The 19,539-nt window shown below is 45.3% G+C and overlaps 1 protein-coding gene and 1 non-coding gene across 2 annotated transcripts in view; one reads left to right on the forward strand and one right to left on the reverse strand.

The window, feature by feature from the left end:
• The window catches only part of LOC135399081 (uncharacterized), a 58,686-nt gene extending 43,998 nt beyond the window's left edge, over positions 1 to 14,688 (forward strand). The window contains exons 2-10 of the mRNA XM_064630770.1: positions 4,464 to 4,506; positions 5,468 to 5,688; positions 6,361 to 6,476; positions 9,880 to 9,989; positions 10,085 to 10,163; positions 11,459 to 11,612; positions 11,959 to 12,085; positions 12,213 to 12,358; positions 12,603 to 14,688. Of these exons, the coding sequence (XP_064486840.1) occupies positions 4,464 to 4,506; positions 5,468 to 5,688; positions 6,361 to 6,476; positions 9,880 to 9,989; positions 10,085 to 10,163; positions 11,459 to 11,612; positions 11,959 to 12,085; positions 12,213 to 12,358; positions 12,603 to 12,890 (1,284 nt within the window). The 3' untranslated portion in view covers positions 12,891 to 14,688. The remainder of the gene's footprint in view (positions 1 to 4,463; positions 4,507 to 5,467; positions 5,689 to 6,360; positions 6,477 to 9,879; positions 9,990 to 10,084; positions 10,164 to 11,458; positions 11,613 to 11,958; positions 12,086 to 12,212; positions 12,359 to 12,602) is intronic.
• On the reverse strand, positions 86 to 158 carry Trnar-acg (transfer RNA arginine (anticodon ACG)). The gene has a single exon. It is a non-coding gene; the product is annotated as a tRNA-Arg (tRNA).
• Positions 14,689 to 19,539: the final 4,851 nt, after the last annotated feature.

The following is a 19,539-nucleotide window of genomic DNA, read 5'->3' on the forward strand; positions in this document are numbered from 1 at the left end:
GAAAACCATAAATAGCACACTGAGTTGGAGACACAGTGCTGTTCCGTCATGTTTAATGATACAGAAAGAGTCGAAAAAGAAGAGCCGAGCTTGCCAGGATTCGAACCTGGAATCTTCTGATCCGTAGTCAGACGCGTTATCCGTTGCGCCACAAGCCCCGCACGGCCTCCCTCTCCTCACGTTCGCTGTGGGACGGGTTGTGCCATTCTCATAAAGATCCGAGACCTACATACCCGTTTTCTGGTTTTACCACTTGCGCGTCTTTCCCTGCACTTTCTCTTGCGTCGCGAAATTGCGTAAATAATCAGTAATAATAATATTAATAATTATTGTTACCATATCACTATTAATAAGTAATCAGTTAACACTTAGCCAGTGTTACATATAGGACCGTAGCAGCGTCAAAATTTGGATTATCTGATATGAGGTGTCCGAAATGCAGGAGCTTAAAAGATGCACAAACGGTAAAGACCGGGACGACAGCAAGATAAGGAAGCCTTGTACAGCTACATATACGAGAAATACATTGATATCTCATATATATTCTAGATATCTTACTTACTAATTTACTACTTACTGCTATAATTACTTCTAATTAATACTTATATTCTAATTGCGCGGACTTCGTCCGATTACGAAGCATGCTTCTCTGCTTCATTTCTGCAGGTTGGCTTAATTTTCCGCTAATGGAGAAGAGAAATTTCTGGAAGAATGAAAATGAATGAAATTACCGTCTGAGCAAGTTGCCGGCGTTGTGCAAGGAATAGTAACGAACGTGTTCAAATTAGTTTTCCTTTTCAGTATTATTCATTATTCAGTATTATTCTGCCAGATTTGTAGATGTGTCAAAAACAGAATTAAATGAATAACTTCCCAGCATCAACAAGGATTTTCGTATGAATTCTACGTCATAAAATTTCTGCCATCGACTCCTTCTGCAGGCGCCTGCAATCACACTATACAATATATATATATATAAAACAAAGTCCGGCTACCAGCATTCAACGCATCCCTGATCCAGTCACCCTGTTTCAATCGCCAACTGACGAATAACGGAGAAACGTAGTAGTATACGCAACACTATGTTATTAACCCCATTCAAGTATACAGAACACAGCGTGCAGTATGCGCCCTATAGCGTTATACGAAATAACAATAAGGAAAAAGAGAAAGCTATACGGTATGCCGTGCTCCCGAACGGTGGAACAATGGCTCCTAAATGTGCCCTCCTATGGGAAACGGGACCCTCCCTCTGCAACGCACCTTGTCGTTTCCCTCTCGGAGAGTACACCACTCCGAGCACCTATCATTTCGTGTGCGAGATGTGTGCTGACCGAACTCCATTGATGTCACTCTAAACGGGTGCCTCTACATTTCGAAAAGAAAAGTGGTCCACGGAGGCTGCTGTCGAACTCTGTTCACGCCTCTTCTTTCTCTTTTTTTCTTTTTTTTTACTTCCTTTTACTTCTTTTCTGTCCAGCTACTTCACCTTTGAATGCAGGATCACGAGCCGTTCTTTTATTCCCCCTTTTTTTATGTTGAGTGATTGTGTCTTGAAAGGACAGAGCACACGTCTTTTTTGTGAAGTGTGAGACAATACTGATTCTTCCGTATCGAATGTCGCAAGCTGCAAACGCACGAAAGAAAAAAAGTCTCTTCTGGGGTCTTCAGCCCACTATACCTGCACAATGTTTTGCACCTTTTCGCGTGTGAAATGAGTGTTTTTTCTGTGTTTTTTTTAATAAACATACCTTTTCTTTTTTTGCTCCGAAGGCTCAACTAAAAGGTGTAATACGCAATAGTCTCGAAAAACGTGTTTGCAAAACACCCATCCGATACGGCGTTTCTAATGGAATAAATCTTTCGCCGTTCAGAATACACCTCCCCTGAAATGCTAAAGCCGAAAATCTGGGCCTGTTGATACGGTTGCATATTGACGTATGATTGGTGCAAACTACACGGAAAAGATGAACACGAGACGAAGGACACATAGGAGCCCTGTGGGGGTGTCTTTCGTCTGGCGTGTTTCGCGTCCGAAATGTTGTTTTCTGTAAAATATATTCCATTTGAAATGGTGCTTCTTGTAGAATATACCGCTTAGATGAGTGTTCTACGAAACAGCCCTCTATGTGGTGTGAAAGTTACCACCACAAACACATTTACACCCGAAAGGTGTAAACAAATACTGTGTAGGGCACTTTGATATCGTGCGCGGCGTTGAGAGAAATTCTTTTTACGGGGTTTATTTCAAGGTCTTCATCCGGTTGTACTTACTTCGACATATTGCGCGGTATTTATTTATTTATTTATTTACCTTAAGAGCCCGAAGGGGCATTACATAAGGGGGGTACAACTGATGCATCCAAAATGAACAGCAACAATAGAACAATCTTACATAGATAACTAAGATATTATAAGAGTTAATTAGATAAAGAAATCAGACAAAGCAGCCTTAAACAGTGCTGCATCTTTAATTGTGACTATGGAAGATGGTAATGTGTCCCATTCTGAGATGGCCAAAAGGATGGGTGATTTAATAAATGTAGTGGTTCGAGCCCTTGGGCGGGTAATGTAACATGCATGATGAATACGCGCAAGTCGATGAGGCGGAGGAAGCAAACTCAAGTCAATTTCGAAACATGGAGAATAACAAAGATTATGTAAGTGACACAGCCGGGATATTTCCTCCGGATTTCTAATGTTTGGATACCATTATCTTTTTTGAGAGCGGAGACACTTGAGAGTATGCAGTATAAGATACAAGCAGGAGACGAGTGAAGCACCTGACACTTCTCTTGACTTCTCTTTGAACTTGACTGTTTGGCACGTACCCGAACATTACGGGCAGGTGAAGATTTCCCAACTGCTTTAGGACGTTACACCGCGAATTGATACTTTGAATTGCGTATTATTTTGATCTTCTCATTAACGTGCTAACATCCTTTGGTTCTGTTCTGTTATTATTTAATGCTACGGTCCCACTTTCTCCCTTCCCTATCACGTCGAAAAAGCTGCTACTACGCGGCGCCACCATCCTTACCTAGTCGGTTGTTCCGCCTCACACATGCACGCAGTAAAAGCGTCACGATCGATATTATATGTTTTTACGTGACTGATAAATATTCGAGTTGACCCTCTCATCGTCTTATTGTTCTTTCACATACAAAAAAAAAAAAACTCAAATAAAAAGAGCCATGGTTCCTTCTCACGTCCTTTTTAGCGGAACATTGCTTCGTCACTAAGTCACGTCTGCATCTGATTGTCCTCCTGCAATGAGGTTGCACATTTGCCCGTTGGGTGACATACCGATAAGTAAACAAACGCAAAGCGACTTCGCTATTTTTTGGGGACAATACCTTGAGAGTCCTTTGTCTTGTGAGTTCTGTTTCGCAAGCGTGCGCTACGCTGACAAATAAAAAGGAATTTTCATAACTGCACCGGTCTCACTCTGTAGCATTCCCAGTATGTGTGTGTGTTGGGGAGGGGGGGGGGGGCTATAGAAAAGGCGGTCCATTCCTGGCCAGCGTGCCCTGGATATTTCCCAAGGTCCTTTATCGCTTCACCTATAAGCCTGGAGCCAATCCAACTTCCAATTGCGGCCTTGCATCATCGTCATTTGCACACCATTATGTTTAAATGATGTGTGCGACAGCGGCTGTGTTTTCTTGTCCTTTCTTACTCTCTCTGTACAATGTGGAGTTTCAGCCCATTTATTCTTCTATAGTAGCTTGATAGTGCATCCTGACACACAAAAGCACATAGGTGCAAAGCACTTCGTCTTCATGGATACTTTGAATGAACCCAGTGCATTATAATGCCCCCAAAACAATGCAGCGGGTCGCTGTCTTTTGCTTTCACTACGTCGGTGGTTACCTGATATAGAGAAGCTGGAATTACACAGGAAGATTGGCAAGAAAAACGATGAGCGCAAACGGACTATGCAAGCCAACTGGTGCGAACACGACGTAGGCAGTATATACTTGAATTAGTTAGTAGTTTATCCTTTATTTCCTTATTTTTTCTTTTCTTTTTATTTATTTTATTCTTCTTTCATTTATTTTTCTTTCTTTTTGAGTTTAGGGAAGAACAAACAAGCGTGCAGCACAGGACACGACTCAAGTGGTGTATGTGCTGTACGTTTCTTTGTTTTCCAACTCAGATTATGCAGCCTACGTCAAGAAAAAGACACCACATATATATCTCACAGCGGAATCCATTTAGTAACCATGCCGGCTTATCAGCTGTAGCTATGTCGTAGCTTATCTGGCTGCTGGTCCCGCATAGCAGTCCGCCTCCACCAGAACTCCAAAACCAAGCAGTTGCCAGCACCGAGTCCACTCCCTTTGTGTCCGCTGCAGCTCTTTTTCAGCTGTTTTATCTGCTATCTTGTTTCGCCGCCTTTCTGTGCATTTATTAGACAATTTCCATCATTGAATTACTCAGTGCGATTTTGTCTTTTGCAGGGCCAGCTGAAAGATGTGGAGGGTTCGGAGTTCACGCCAACAGGTAATTACGCTCACTCGCTACAATTATTAACTGTAATCAATTTAATGTGACGATTTGCTGTGACGTAACACGCGATTTCATGACGTATAATTCATGCTGACCTTGGCAGGATACTAGTTATATAGTTATATATAGTTATAGGATACTAGGCTGTATATAAGCAGCCTTCTTTAAGGTATTTAGTCCATAAGCAGAATACCACGAAATTCGTGCGTTCTTAATCCTTTGCAAGGACTTATTGCAGTAATTATATTTGATGCGTAAGTGGGTAGACCCTACACGTTCAAAACGTCTTGCGAATTGATAAGAAAGTAGGGAAACGTTTACTAGGATAGTAACACATAACTCCGACAGGGACCCAAGGGGTATTTACATATAACCCAATAATCCGCAAAGCACCTACGTGTCTGCTCCACCCCCACCCCTCATGTAACGTCAAAGTGGACTCGTCTAAAAGCCTAAAGATAATGAATGTCCGCTCTCTATATCAAGAATTCCTGTTCTATTTGTTCCTGTCGTATCGTCACAATGTAAAAATGCATTCGTTAGTAACGGGTACAGCTCCGATTGTAAGAACTACCTAAAGGCGACAATACACTAAGTACCGTCCACCTCGAAGTCCCACTTTTGCTTGTCACGCTGTATTAGGTGTCTACAAGCAATTATGTGAACTGGCGCTGCGCGTGATTAAAAATGTGATGGTCATAATGAATATCTTTACAAGTAAGAAAAGTACAATTCAAAAGTTCAAGATTTTCTTCGCCACGCGATTTCTCGTGAATCCTTGCCAAGGCAAGCGAACTCTTGATCTCGTTTTTCTTTTTTTTAAGTACTGAAAGCACACATAAATACAATGCATATTTCTGTGACTGAATTTTTCTCTGAGAACACTTAAATGTTAATGGCAAGTATGCTATGCTATAACTCGAAAACAAACGAGATCTCATTGTGTTTTTCGCAGTTACTGCCAACTGCGACAAGGGTTTCATGGTGATCTCTGTGCTGACGGACGAGCCGTTCCACGGTATCGTTCACACGAGGGATACGAGTGACCCTCGTGGGCCCAAGGAGTTGAGGAGGGATCCATGCATCGTGTACGGCTCCGGAGAACGAAATACGTCGCTTAGGCTTAGTCTTTTTCCCGGCCCAGAAGACGCGCTCTACTGCGGCGTCAGGAGAAAGGTGCGTGCTCTCTCTCTCTCTCTCTCTCTACCTCTCCCTTTCCTTCTTTCTTTCTTTCTCTCTCTGTCTCTCAATGTTCGATCATGCAGTTTTGCAGGTGTTAGACGCAGAACTGCAAGATGTTGTGAAGTACTGCAGCCACTTTGCTTGAATTATAATCACCTGGCTGTAGCTTCTCCCGCATAGCACTATACTCACGTGGGGGAGCCACCTTTACAGAAATTTCTAGCATTGTGACACACGAGCTCGTACTCTTAATGGGAAAAAAGAAAAAGGGAGTAGCTTGAGGGGCAACTGATAGTCTCCTGAATTGCAATTACTCCCCCAATTTTAGTCTCCTGACTCTAAAATTTACTCCTCAGCACAGCAGATCGTCCCTAAACATCGCGTAAGCTTCTGCACATTTAGTCACAAAAGGGACTGTAGTAGTCGTTGCTATGGATCCAGTGCGCGGAAAGATGAAAATTACTCCCTTTTCTCTCCAAGTCATAGAGTACTATTCCAGTTGTCACACGGTACGAATTCGTTCATGTAACGTCGTCGACCCGATCTCTCAGACTCAGACATTAGGCGCTTCGCACATGCAGTACACTGCTTGCATGATGTAATGCCGTAGTGAGTTTCAATATGTCACGCAGGCTTTTTAACTTTTCGCATGTCATGGTTTCACAGGACGGGAGCGAAGAAAGGTCAGTGGCCATCTCCATCCGGGTACACAAGGCGTTGGAGCTGTCCGATGACAAGTCGTACGTCATCACATGCGGCAAGAACAATTTCAGGAACGGAAGGTACAGCATACGAGAGTGTCCGAGCTAACTATGCTGACAATAAAATAGCGAAATGCTCTCCCTTTTTTATTATTACAATAAATGGCGATACGTTTTAGGCTGAGTGCGAGCCACCTAACGGGCGCTCTAGCAACTTTCAATTGTCCTCGTTAATTTTAATGACCGTTAGTTAATTTATTAATAACTAGTTGTTGTATCTAATTACGCTTATTAACGGCTACGTAATTAATTAAGCGTTGAGCTAATTTTGACTATAATCGGAGATAAAAGTTCGGCGCAATGACAACATCTGTTCGTTGTGGTTCGCTGATGCCGTTACCGTTAAAAAAAAATCAATATGATTAGAGGAAATCACCGCCTAAAAAAAAACTGTAGATTTGAAGGTCATTTTTGGCACTCTGCCAGAAACGCGCTTTCTCCAGGGCCCTTCAACATGAGGGAGAGCAAGCCCTGCTCAATTTTGTCCCTTGCAAGTTGAACTTAAGGGCAAGGGAGAAGACGCGTTTTATTCCACTTTTTTTCTTTTTTTTTAATATTCAAGGCTACACTAGCCCATTCCTTTTTCTGAAGACGGCACCATGCCGCACACCCAAAGGCACCGAAAATATTTTCTTTGAGACCGTTAGCAACTGAGCACAAGTTGAGCTTCTTCACGTTTTACCCGTCATTTCATCTTGATGATTATGTTTCTCATTAACCTTCACTGATCACGGCCATCTAAGAATAAACTCGTAGCACGCACAACTTGCTGCTATTCAATGCGAATCAAAACATGAGGGTATAGCCCGGAAGACCGACAGATCGTGATCGTCTACTACACATATCACCCTGACGTATCATACCGAAGCAGCTTTGGATCCCCAGAGATGTTGGCGTCCTCGTTTGCGAATACATATCCTGCACGCGCAAAACCATCTCCTCGAAGGTTACTTTTCTTACCGCCGTTTATTACGTCAAACTTGGCAGATATTATGCTCCTCATTACATCCATCTTTCGTGCCCATGACCACTTTGAACCGGCCGCGAGCAATACCTGTACCTGTGCAATACCTGTCTTTTGATGATGCTGTTTTGCGGTCTCATTTGTGGCCGCACGGCGACTCCGTCTCATGCCACGTCACATTCTGTGTTTTAGTTTTGGGTCCCTTTCAATTACGGGTGTAAAAGTCGACGAATAGTTTCCGTGTCCGGGGAAGTGGAATTTTTTACTTCCCGTGTAAAGAGTGACACAGCTTTATTGAATGCTTTCTGTATGTGTCTCATTCTTATCCGTGACGTTCAGCAACATATTGCGTACGTCAAGAAATTTGTCAGACGCGGATAAAAAGTTTCAGTGCCAGATTGCAGTAGTACTACACAAAGGGCGGCGGACAGGGGGGTTACACGGTTTACTATAGAACCCATGAATTTGTGAAGGGGGCGCAAAATTCCCATGGAGGTGAGACGCCAAGGTGTTCTCAAGTGCCGCATGCGAACCCTTTTCCTGAATCGACCAAATTGCCAGCATAGCGAAGGCTTTGTCGATTGATGCGGTAGAACTCACGACAACATGACCTGAAAGTGTTCACGCGTTTCAGGATGTTTTACACAACTCTCAGTCTCATGCATGCCATGAGCTGTAGAATCCCATAGACCGCCTCGATTTTTTGGGACCCTGGCATGAATTGGTGGTGGCGGTGGGGGACGGAAGGGGGGCCGGTTCGAATCTGGGGTCCCCCTGAATTCAGGACGTTGCGCCGCCCCTGCAAATGTGTGGTAGTGGTAATGCTACATAGAAGTGTACTTTTACCTCTTACATTTTACCTTGACCGTTTTACTACCGTTTCGCCTCGTAATTACATCTTTCTTGATGTTTGCTCACAGTGGTTACCGACTGCTTTACTGTTTTACACAACACAGCCCAAGACCTTCCATTACTATAGTTACGTTGCATCTTGTTCTCGTACACGTTGTAGCACCCTTCGTCAATTGAGAGTAATGCTTCTCTGAGGGTATAAATTTCGGTCAACGAATTGGTTTCGAGTGATTTCTTAACATATCTGCAATAAGGTCTCCCAGGGTGTCCTTGTGGGATACCGGGGGTATCACTAAGGGTACCTAGTTCTCGGCACACCTTTATGATGAAGAACAAATGCGCGAGCACCCGCCCATGTTATATATAAAAGGAACATAAACATAACTAATAAACCCGAACCGAAGTTTATCGCAAAGTCATATCTCTGAACAACCGTGTTTGTTGCCTCCCACGGTCAAGGACGCCACTTTGATTACCGTGCCTTCGATAAACTTGCTGCTGCACCTGTATAAGGGTCGGCGAAAAAAAAACATTAATGGAACCTTCGCGGGTAACGCTGCTATTACAGGCAAGGCAAACGGAATGCTTACACGCTGGTGTTTGCGCAGTAGCAGTATGTATCACGCACTTTCAAAAGATCAAGAATTAATGGCCCGTCACTATCCGGCCCCACCCTGTACGTTGTAAGCAAGCTCCTTTGATGCCGTATTCTGCTGTGCCCCCTTGGACACCTGCTGGGTTGGGGAGAGTCAATGACCCCCCTTCGGTCACTGTGATAGGTATCGAAAAAGTAGCGGATGTGTCTGTGGCAAGTCCTGTTCAATGGGTGCTTGAGTAGGGTACAGCATGCACCTAGAGTGTCTGTACTAGGGTACGGAGTTGTACGAAAAAAAAAAAGCTATCGCATTAATTCTCTCAAGTAGCATTTGTTTCGTGTGGTTTTTGTTTTTTTCGTTGTTCAATTTTCGTTTCATGCTCGCGTGTACCGTGACCGGTACATGTCCAGGAGCAGATCGCATCAGTAGTCTCAAGTAATTGTGTGCTGTGTCTGTTTTAATGGTTTGTTGATAAATTTTTTTCTGCTTTGCTTTTTATTTTATTTTTTTCTTTCTTGTCTTTTTTTTGCACGGGTATTGTGAACAGTACGTTAACTACATTAAGTAAGAACTGCGGCGTTGTACGTGGAAAGAGAAACATTGCGTTGTGCAACCCTAAATGTCGCCCCAAAGGGTGCTGTAACCACATAAAAACACTCTTCTTCTTTTTTTTTTTTTTTTTTCATAGTAATATGCAACCGGACGTTGTTCTTATTGGTCAGGAGACTAGCTGCGTCACACGAGTTCGCCCTACGACTCTTCTCGCCCCACCACTTATGATGATGACGATGATGGTAGAAAAAAATATGTAACATTCAAATTCCGGAAACAAGTGCTGTTTCCAATTTAACGTCTTTGCATAATTTATTTTGGGCCACGCGGCACCTAGAGCACCTGTACCTTTTCAATTTCAATTCAATTCAATTGTTTATTTTCCTTTATATGCTGCTATTCAACGCTGCTATATACAACCTTTCAATGATACATACTGATCCCAGCCCCTTTTTTTCAGGAATGAGCATTACCGGGTCAACCTGAAATTCATTGAGTCACAGAAACGTGTGCACGAGCTCGTCGTTGGCCACCAGTACATCCTGCGGGCGGGAGTTACCGGTACCGGAGGTATGTTCTCGTATATCATGTGTCAACGTCGATTTATGCGATGCAGCTGATAGCACTGTTGATAACCGCCTTTCTGTCTTCTGCCATTACAACAGAAATCGAAGGAATGCGCGTCAAGTCCTGCTTCAGCTTCGCACAAAATACTTCTGAGGTTGAGCTGATCGACATCAATGGGTAAGTCTGCATCGGAGGCTTTAGTTTCCAGTTTTACGATTTCGGATAACAATAAGAGGTAATATTATGGCATTGCCAATAATGGGGGACGGAGGCCGTGACTCAAAGGAACGAAAAAAAATTGAGCAACTTGGGAAATTTCCGTGCTGTTAAGGCGGGTCTCAGAAAAATACAAACCAAGCACTACAGTTCAATATCGGCGTAATGCGTAAATGGCGAGTGGAAGTACAACAGGGTCATCTGGTATGGTAGGATGCCAGAGACAATGAACTTCCTTTTGAAAGGCTTCGTATACACAGAGTCGTCTTTGATGCACGTATTTTCGGAACTCTGCCAGATATAGCGTGAGACGTCTTCCATTTAACGTGTATCACAAATCGCAAAAATAGAGATTGAGTTCCGTTGTTCAAACAGAACGTTCCTCAAACTTCCGTACGGTAGTGGAGCTTTGTCTTCGCTAATGGCCGTGGGGCTACCACGGTCGTCCAGCGGGCCGCGCCGCTCGGGCGTTGGCGGTACGGAAGCGGCTTTTGTCCCACTGATGGTGTTACTTGCGGGACGACGGGTCGTTGCCCGTTTGTTTGAAAAGGGGCTTCGTGCTCGCAAAACAGACAGTCCCTTTTTGAGCATCTGCTTTCGGTTTCCGGATTCGCGCGCTGAACAGCGCGCTTTGTGTCGTCTGCTAACTATTTCGTTTTGCTTTCTGACGGAAGGAAGACGGCTTGGTGGATAGCTGTTTTCTTTCTTTCTTTTTTTTTTTGGGGGGGGGGGGGTTGTTTGGTTATTTCCATGTGTGCATAGACAGGACTCGTTGCATTGCGGACACTTTCAGGGCTTTCGGCCTTTGTTCATCCGCGAAGAAAATCCGTGCTATAGGTGTAATGTCCGCTAAAATGGTTGTCTGCACCACCACAGTTGACTAGCAGTACCTACAGCCGTGTTCACCCTAAGAACAGCAGTTTAAGCCCCGCCCTATACGTTTGTTCCTGTTGGTTCCAATTGTTACCGCATTACTCTATGTCGCGACAAGTAGTGCGTCGACACCGAGAATATTGGATCCCCCTAGGGTGCATCTAGTGGCGCTGCAGTACAATTTATCCGGCGGAGTAACTCTTTTAAGGCAGATGGGCTACATTTCGTGCCGTTCTTATGCCGAAACGCAGGTTCGATACAGATATTAAAAAAGGCAATTAACAATAGCGGAGCTGAAATAGTCGTGTTGTTATTGCCTTGTGGTTACATTGGTGACAGACTCTTCGTTCAGTTGATATGCACGCATATGTCTTATTTCGCAGGTGTCCGAAGACGACGTTTCTCTCGGAATTCAAGTACAACAAGAGCGCGGACTCTGCGGACGCCGTCGTCACTTCAACATTCCGATTCCCCGGAAGCAATAAGATCAACGTCCAATGCAACATTGTCATATGCCAGACTTCTACCTGTGCTCCGGTGCGTATCTATTTTCGAGATAAATCACGTGCTCACGAGGACCAATGGAGATGGCCGTAGCATTCGCTTCTCCGACGTCAGAGCTTGACGCCTGGCGTACAGCGCGCATGATGTAATGAATTACATACGGGAAAATGTTACAAACCCTATAAACCAAGCAGTACAGCATCTTGGTCCGATATTGGTCTAGTACTGGACCAGTATTGTCGATATATATCCAGCCAATATTGTGCAAATGTGTCGTGACCATGGTGTGGGCCAGTTTTTCATTACTTGCATATTCGGCACATACTGATCCAACTTCTTCAATTTTGGAATTCACTTGCTTTGCATCTTCCCTTTGCAGACGAACTGTCCTGGTACCTCGGAGAGATTAACGAAAGGACCTATTCAATCGAGTAAAGTTTCGGACGATGCTGTTCAACTATTGGCGTCAACGGAAGTATTCGTTGTTGAACCCGGTGAAAGTTCCAGTGAGCTCTTCTCTGTATTTATTCTCAGTGTGACGGGAGTGCGTTGCCCACAACAACGTCTATAACAACGATCAGTTCTTCATGGTTCTCTTTCTATCACGTCAAGTAACTTTTTGTTCTCTCGCAGTTGCTTCCCCAATCCGTGAGTGCACGGAGTGGCGATTCCCGTGGCTGATAGGGCTGTGCATCTGCTTGGCCATTCTGCTGCTCGTCATGCTCATCGTCAACATATTCCTCTGCTCGTCGCTCACCTGTACCTGCACTAAAACAGAGGTTAGTGTACTGTCGGCACAGCCAGTACTGTGTCGGTGTTCGGTGTCTCGTTGACATAATGTTCAATCGTATACGATCTCGTTCATTTCGCCGTCCTAGTATAGAGGGAATGTAGAGTTCATGGGTTGCACTATGGCGGGTGACTTTTATTTATCCCGTTTTTTTAGAACTCCGGTAACGTTTCTACCCTTAGGTACATTAGATACCCGAAATAATTCATCCCCACCCTCTCTGTACGCATCAGGTGGAAGAGAAGGAGCCCTCGGAGATTGAAGACTACGACCCATACAAGGTCGGATGGGCCCCTAGCTCCCAGTACGGGTCCAGGATATCCCTGAACAAGCCCGGCTACACATCCGGTGGCTCGACGCTCAACTCTGCCCGCTCTGTGAGCAATGGCAGTGACCACTATACAACGGTGCACTCGAGGCCCACAAGCCGCTACTCGCACCATTCAAGCAAGGAGCCGTTGCACAGAGGTCCTGGATCGCAGTTGTCCAACGGACATAGCCACTACAACTCCAGGATCTAGTGGACACACCTTGTGGGACTAACGTAGTTGGGTTGCGTACCAAAGATGCGGCACCGGGGCCGGGTTCATGGGTTGTGATTCACGTTGAACGTCGAGCAGCGACAACAGGTCCGCAGAATGTTCCAGGTGGTGTGCGCGCAGAATACGTGATCTTCTATAACGGACACCATTGAGGACAGCAGAACTACATGTCGCACTTCCTCAGCATAGTGCCTATGGTATGTCGGCAGGTCTTGCCTGGTCATTGTTGTTTTGCAGCTGGGCGAATGTACGGTCCTTTATTGCCGCCGCCACTTCAGATCAGTGCCTTGTAGCCAGCACTAGTTGCTGAATGTCCGCAATTTCAGTGTCAGTATAGCTAATACTGCGAGCTGGGCACCTTTCTAACCACAGCAGTCAGAACCTGCGTACCGCATGCGATGCTGAATATGATATTTATGTTTGTCCCCTTTCTCCGACGAGATTGTTCACTGTGGTAGAGATGGCTCACACTTTTGCAGTTGATCGAATTTACTTATATCAAAGCATACCCACTCATGAAAGTGAATCTCCAGTCACCATGGTCACTGTTCAAAGCACGTGTAATGGCATCAAAATGAAATTTCACTATTTCGTATTTGTGTCCAGTGGTCAGCACTAGCCAAAGTGGAAGTGCTTATCTTGCATGATGATTTTCTCTGTCCCGTTTCCAGTGCTAGTTCATGCAAGATCAATACGAACATGTCCGGTTTTTTTACTTTGAAGTGCTTATCGTCACATGTAGGGAATATACCTGTGGGGGTAGTCCGCTTTACACTTATTCCAACTTCAACGTACGTGCTGGGGAACAACACCTGATGGGGGGGGGGGGGGGCTCGGCGATTAGATTAAGATCTCCCACTCACTTTGAACGTGGAGGAACAGAACATTTTGAGGACAACCACTGGCGATAGCACTCCAAGGTTCCATATATGCTCAGCTCACGTCCCACGTGCGCACGAAGACCAGCACGAGTGGCCTGATGGAGCCTGATGACCTGATGGAGCATGGACCATGGCCCGCCTGCAGAGCTCAAAGCGGCACCCAACTGTATAGGATGGAGCGGGAACCTATGTTGCAGCTAATTTCCAAGACCAGCAAAACGAACTGCTTCTGTTCGTTCCGTGTGTGTGTTGTCTTGTACTGCTACCTGATGGGACAAGTCGCAGTGCTTGACCACATCGTGTATTGTCATGATGGAGATGAGTCACGAAAAAAAGTTAGCTGTTCGTATTGCCATCTGTAGGATGGGACAAGCGCCATGCTTGCACACACCACATTTCAGAAATGGTACTGTCTTCGCCCTAAAAGTGAAGAGCAGGCATTCGCATCATCGTCGCCCTCCCCTGCGAAACAGCAAAAGTTGGTTGTATTGCTATCTTTAGGGTGGGACAAGCGCAATGCCTGCTCACATCGCATCTCATCTCGAAAATAGTACTCCCTGCTCTTTCGGCCTTATTGGACGAGACGCATGTCTTATCAGGTGTGTGTATTGTCATGAAGTAGGAGAACTGCCCATGGAGGTAGTCCCTTTCACACAGACGGAAACTCTATTACACACCAGATAACAACGCGCCCAATGGGAAATTGCATTTGTCAGGTGTGTATTGTCATAAAAGTTTGTCAGTTTGCTTTTGTCAGGAGTTTATTGTCAGGAAAACGTACATTGTATCGGCACCAAAGTCGTTGCAAAAAGAGTAGTGTCATCAAATAGGGAAACTACATGTGGAGGTATTGTATTGTATTAGAGTGTGCGAGTACACTTGTGTGTGTATTGTCATCAAGCAGGAGAACTACCTACACTTGTATTTGAAGGAAAAATCTTACCGGGCCGCGCATTCAGAGACACGCGTGTTATCAAGGGGCCCTTCTCCAAAATATGAAGGAACGGCTCCCGTCTGCCTCCATCCACCGCGTGCGCGGATTCGATGAGAGACAGACCAGAACACACTTGTATTCGTATTGCCTTGTATCGTCAACTGTAGGATGGGACAAGCCTTTAGCTTGCAAACTGCAAGATGGGACAGAAGAGTGTATTGGCATCAAATGGAAGGCCGGCCACAGGGGCAGGCTTCCTGCAGCATCTCAAATAGACTCTAACAACATTCTGAATACCAACTCTCGCCCAGAGTGTGTATTGTCATCAAGCAGGAGAGCTACCTATGGAGGTGTTATCTAGCTTCTAGGACTGTAACGTAAAGTTAGTGTCTGTCCAAAGGGGACTACCTATGGAGGTAGTCCCCTTTGGACAGACACTAACTTTACGTTACAGTCCTAGAAGCTAGATAACAACACTCTCTAGGAGAGTTTGCTTTTCGTACTGACCATACCAAGCGAACAATCCAAACACGGGAGAGCCGCTGCAGAGTGTAGTACGGACCATAGCGAGCTGGCTAGAACATGATTTGCCACTCACCCTGAACGTGGCGGAAAAGACGAGTAGACGTCAGCCAGCGGCGAGAGCACTCCACAAGACCAGAAAATCTAGAAAATACTCGACGCATTGTTAAACTGATTCAAGTCACTGCCAGAGACTCAAGTTTCACGTATGCATCTTGTCATCGTCTTGTTTCGCGGGTGTGCAGTCTGGCTACACAACTGGGTCAAGAAATCATGTTGATTTGTTCATGCAACAACGTGCTCCCGACAAGTTCTTTAGCGGACAACAGACTACGCATATGGATGCTTTGACATATCACATCAACACCACGAGGTGCCATCGCCGTTCTTCGCCGCGTATCACTTTTCGACACTGTAGAAGCAGACCTTTTAAATCTCTTTGAACTTCCTGTGACGCCGGCGGAAACAGTATGAAATCAGACAGCGACGTGGACCCCACACGAGGAAACAAAGCATGATAGAAGATGGAACATACGAGTGATACGACAGAGCTATTAAAGGAGCATAGAAGACCCGTGGAACAAATCTTCTCTTTTTTTATTATTTTTTTAGCGCGTGACATCAACATATATGTACTATTTTTAAGAACAGTCACACAAAATATTTCCTTTAGAAAGTGCGAATTTCCTGAAAAAATAAGTCTGCAAGAATGCGCGCAGCGGCGGCGAACTCGGCCAGCTATCTCTGACTTGTGGTGACGTCAGGTCACCAGAATACTTTTTTATTGGCTGCCAATAATCGTCCGCCAGCGAGAGCGACCAATCGAGACTCGAGAGGGGCGGTGCAAAATACAACTGCAGAAAGAACGGAAATAGAAGGTGCGCATACAGAAAAACAAACACATACATGAAACACAATGCTCGCTTGTTTTGTTGTTGTTGTTGATAGGGTTGACTACCAGAATGCGATCGCAGAACGTACTGCACATATCTCCCTCTCTTTCCCTCTCCCATTGGTGCACCGGGAATGCGCCCCTCAGTACCAAGAGACCTTCAAGCTTAAATTAATGTTCCATAGCGAAAGGAAAGTTAGGTAGCAAGCGAGCTAGTGGTGACGATCCATGACTTGAAAACCCGAGACGAGGTAGGGACGATAACATACAAACACAAACACGGTTGTGTTTGTCTTTGTCTGTTACGTTTGTGTTTGTCTGTTATCGTCCCTACCTCGTCTCGGGTTTTCAAAATGTTCCATGATTATGGTGATCATGAAGACGACAAAACGAAAAGAGAAACTTGTCACTAACGCACGTGAACTCGATAAAAAAACCGTACGATATATATTGTTCACTTATTTGATGGGTATACCATCCGAAACGTGATCTCCTTAGCGTCTAGCCCCACTCGCTGACCGAATTCTCTCTCATTTTCTATCAGAATCAACAACTGAGGCCAGTTCTAGAGCTCTGCCTCAGTGTTTTTGCACAGAAGCGAACATCGCATGATATATTTCAGAAGGGTGCCGCCACTTCTTTGACTTATCGAGATTCGTTATATCCGAGTTCGATATATCCGGGTATCTGCGTAGGACGTCCCTTACCGTTTCATGGCTGTGTTCACGAAGGAGCATACTATTAGGTATCACTGTGCAGCCACTGAAAGAATCCTTCCGATATGGTGTCGCGTCGAACGCGAGGCCTCTATCCAGAGAATTGTAACCATTGCGTCACCATAGGGGTGTGCCAGGGGTGCCGTCGGGTGACGCGCCGCACAAGTACTGTCGTTTCGACGCTCTTTCTCTGCGGTGCGACGACACTAAAAAATACACCTTCTTGACCGATGCACACAGAGCGAAGGCAAAGCGCCCCCTTGCGTGTTTCGTTTACGGATTGTCGACGTCAGAGACATTCCGAGGCCAACTTCATCACAGTTGCAGGATTACCCTGAAGCATTTCCACCCTCCCCCTAGAAGCACTGTCCAAATATTGCACAATAGCCAGAAACAGAAAAAGAAAAAAAAAGTAGGCGTAGAATTTACCTATGTGGTCTCCATCTTTAGCTACTTCGAATTTGTTCTCTTGCACAAATGTTCTGCACGGTAAATTGCCACAGCAAAATTTCAACCGAAAAGAAAAGTGAAACTGCGAGAATTGAATCTTAAGAAGAAGTTGTACTCAAAATTCTGCAGTAAAAATAATTCTTTCGGCTCTCGCTTTGTTGTCCAACCTAATGAGCTTTGGGACCGTGGCGGTCCGACGACACCGCTTTCGCGGAAGGCGCGCTGGGCGGCTGCCCCTCCCGCTCAATTCAATTTTATTTCGTTACATGTTCGAAATATCGAATTGGCGGCTCGCTTTACTGGCAGCGAGTAATCACACAGCATCTTGGTCATACAGCAACAGGTCGTCTGCTTCAGCAAATCACCGCAGACGATTTCAAACAGGGGCTTTCTGCGGCGACCCGTGCGACCCGTTTCCATAGCTACGGCCACCGAAAGCATAGTCGTGATTGGTGTACATTGAACGACTACGTCAAGGGCTCAATCGCTTGCACGTCTAACGGGCTTACGATTGGTGGGAAATTCAAAAAAGACGGGCACGTGACACATGCGTATGCCACGCCCTTCCCGTATCGGGCGAAGAGTGCCGTGCACGGGTTTTATCACATGCCCTTCTCGACGACTGCCCCGCCCCTCGTTAGCTCGTTACGCGTGCAAGCGATTACGTGACGTTGCTGCAGACGTGCTTAACAACGTTCTCATATTATTTGTCATAATAAGGCATGGATTTGAAGTGTGCGATCAGTGCCTTGAAGTTGCGGACAAATCGATCAAAGTGCCATGACAGATTAAAGTGCGTACATTAGAGCGTTAAAGTTTAGCTAGAATATGTGTACAAGTAGCTGTTTTTCCAATCCAACGGTGGATTGCGTGATGTACTAAAATAATGTGCGAGGTTTCCACTTTCCACATGCTCACATGGATAGTATCCGCCAGTGAGCGTTGTAATGTAGTTTTCGTTTTTATTTCATCTGTTGTGGAATAAGTGCTCAAGCTCGTGTGTGCCTCAGTGCTTCTCCTTTTTGTGTGTGCTTGTTGATGTGTGCGTGTGTTTTATTATTAAAGTGAAATGTCGTAAGAAATGGCTTGCGGCGTAGTCCCTTGTTTCATTAAAAGAGCGCTCCCAGTAGCTTGACATGTACCACTGTTTCCATGAAACATGCTCTGTGCCACTGTGTTTTATGGGGAGGTCTCACATGAAGCCTCGACCTGGTGTCGCTGCAACCCTCTTCATACCTGCATCATTTTGTATTGACTTTACAGGTAAGTCAATAGGACAAGTGTGATATCTAGAAACGGTCGCTAAATTCGTAAGCAAAGCGGCAAGGCAACTGAAATGCATTATGGAAGCAACAAAACAGAGCAGCCATTTCATACAGACGTTCATTTTACACTTCGCCTTACCGAAGGGATGCAAGGATGTTTGGTTAGCACAGAATTGCACGGACGAGAAGGTGAACGCGACTTACCACATTGGTACACATAGAGTCACTAAATAAGCTACGCTTCAGAGTATCGACACTGAGTTCCAAGAGCGAGCATGCGCCATCTTGTTTCCGCGCCACGCTTCCCACGCGCACGCGCACTGCGCACTTTAACGCACAATGCCATCTATCGTGCGCGGGTGAAATGTTCCTTTCGTTTACAAGCAGCAGTTGACGGCCTTGACATATTCGGGACGCTCTGATGGACAATACATGGATTATCGCGCAACAATCATACACGTTTCTCTATGCAACAGCGTGCATTATGTTAGTCGTCTTTGATCCTCACATGGGGATGATACCGGTGTGGTGCGGAAACAAGATGGCGCTCCTGCTCTCCCTTGGACTTCAGTGTCGATACTCTGAAGCGAAGCTTATTTAGTGACTCTAGGTACACAAAATCAGAGGTTTGAAGGGGAACTGCCAGTACGGTCAAAGAAATATTTATACTTAAAGGGATTGTGAAACCATTTCCAAACTTTTGAAGAAGTAGCGTTGTAAATATTACTAAACACGCACATGAAAACGCTGTGTTCTGCGATCCCGCGTTATGGAGCTATTGCACTCCGATTTTCAAGAAAAGCCAGTGTCGTAGCGGGGTGACTGTGGTCTCCGTGTGCAGCGCGGCACGTGACAGAGAAGAGCGAATCAGGCTGCGCTCCCCAAGATGATTCGCTCTTCTCTGTCACGTGGAAGCGCGAAAGCGCGGCGCAGCTAGCTGTCGCGGAGTTCGTCACTTGCGCCTCGTC

Source organism: Ornithodoros turicata, chromosome 6, assembly GCF_037126465.1.
Source record: "Ornithodoros turicata isolate Travis chromosome 6, ASM3712646v1, whole genome shotgun sequence".
Taxonomy (NCBI): Eukaryota; Metazoa; Arthropoda; class Arachnida; order Ixodida; family Argasidae; genus Ornithodoros; species Ornithodoros turicata.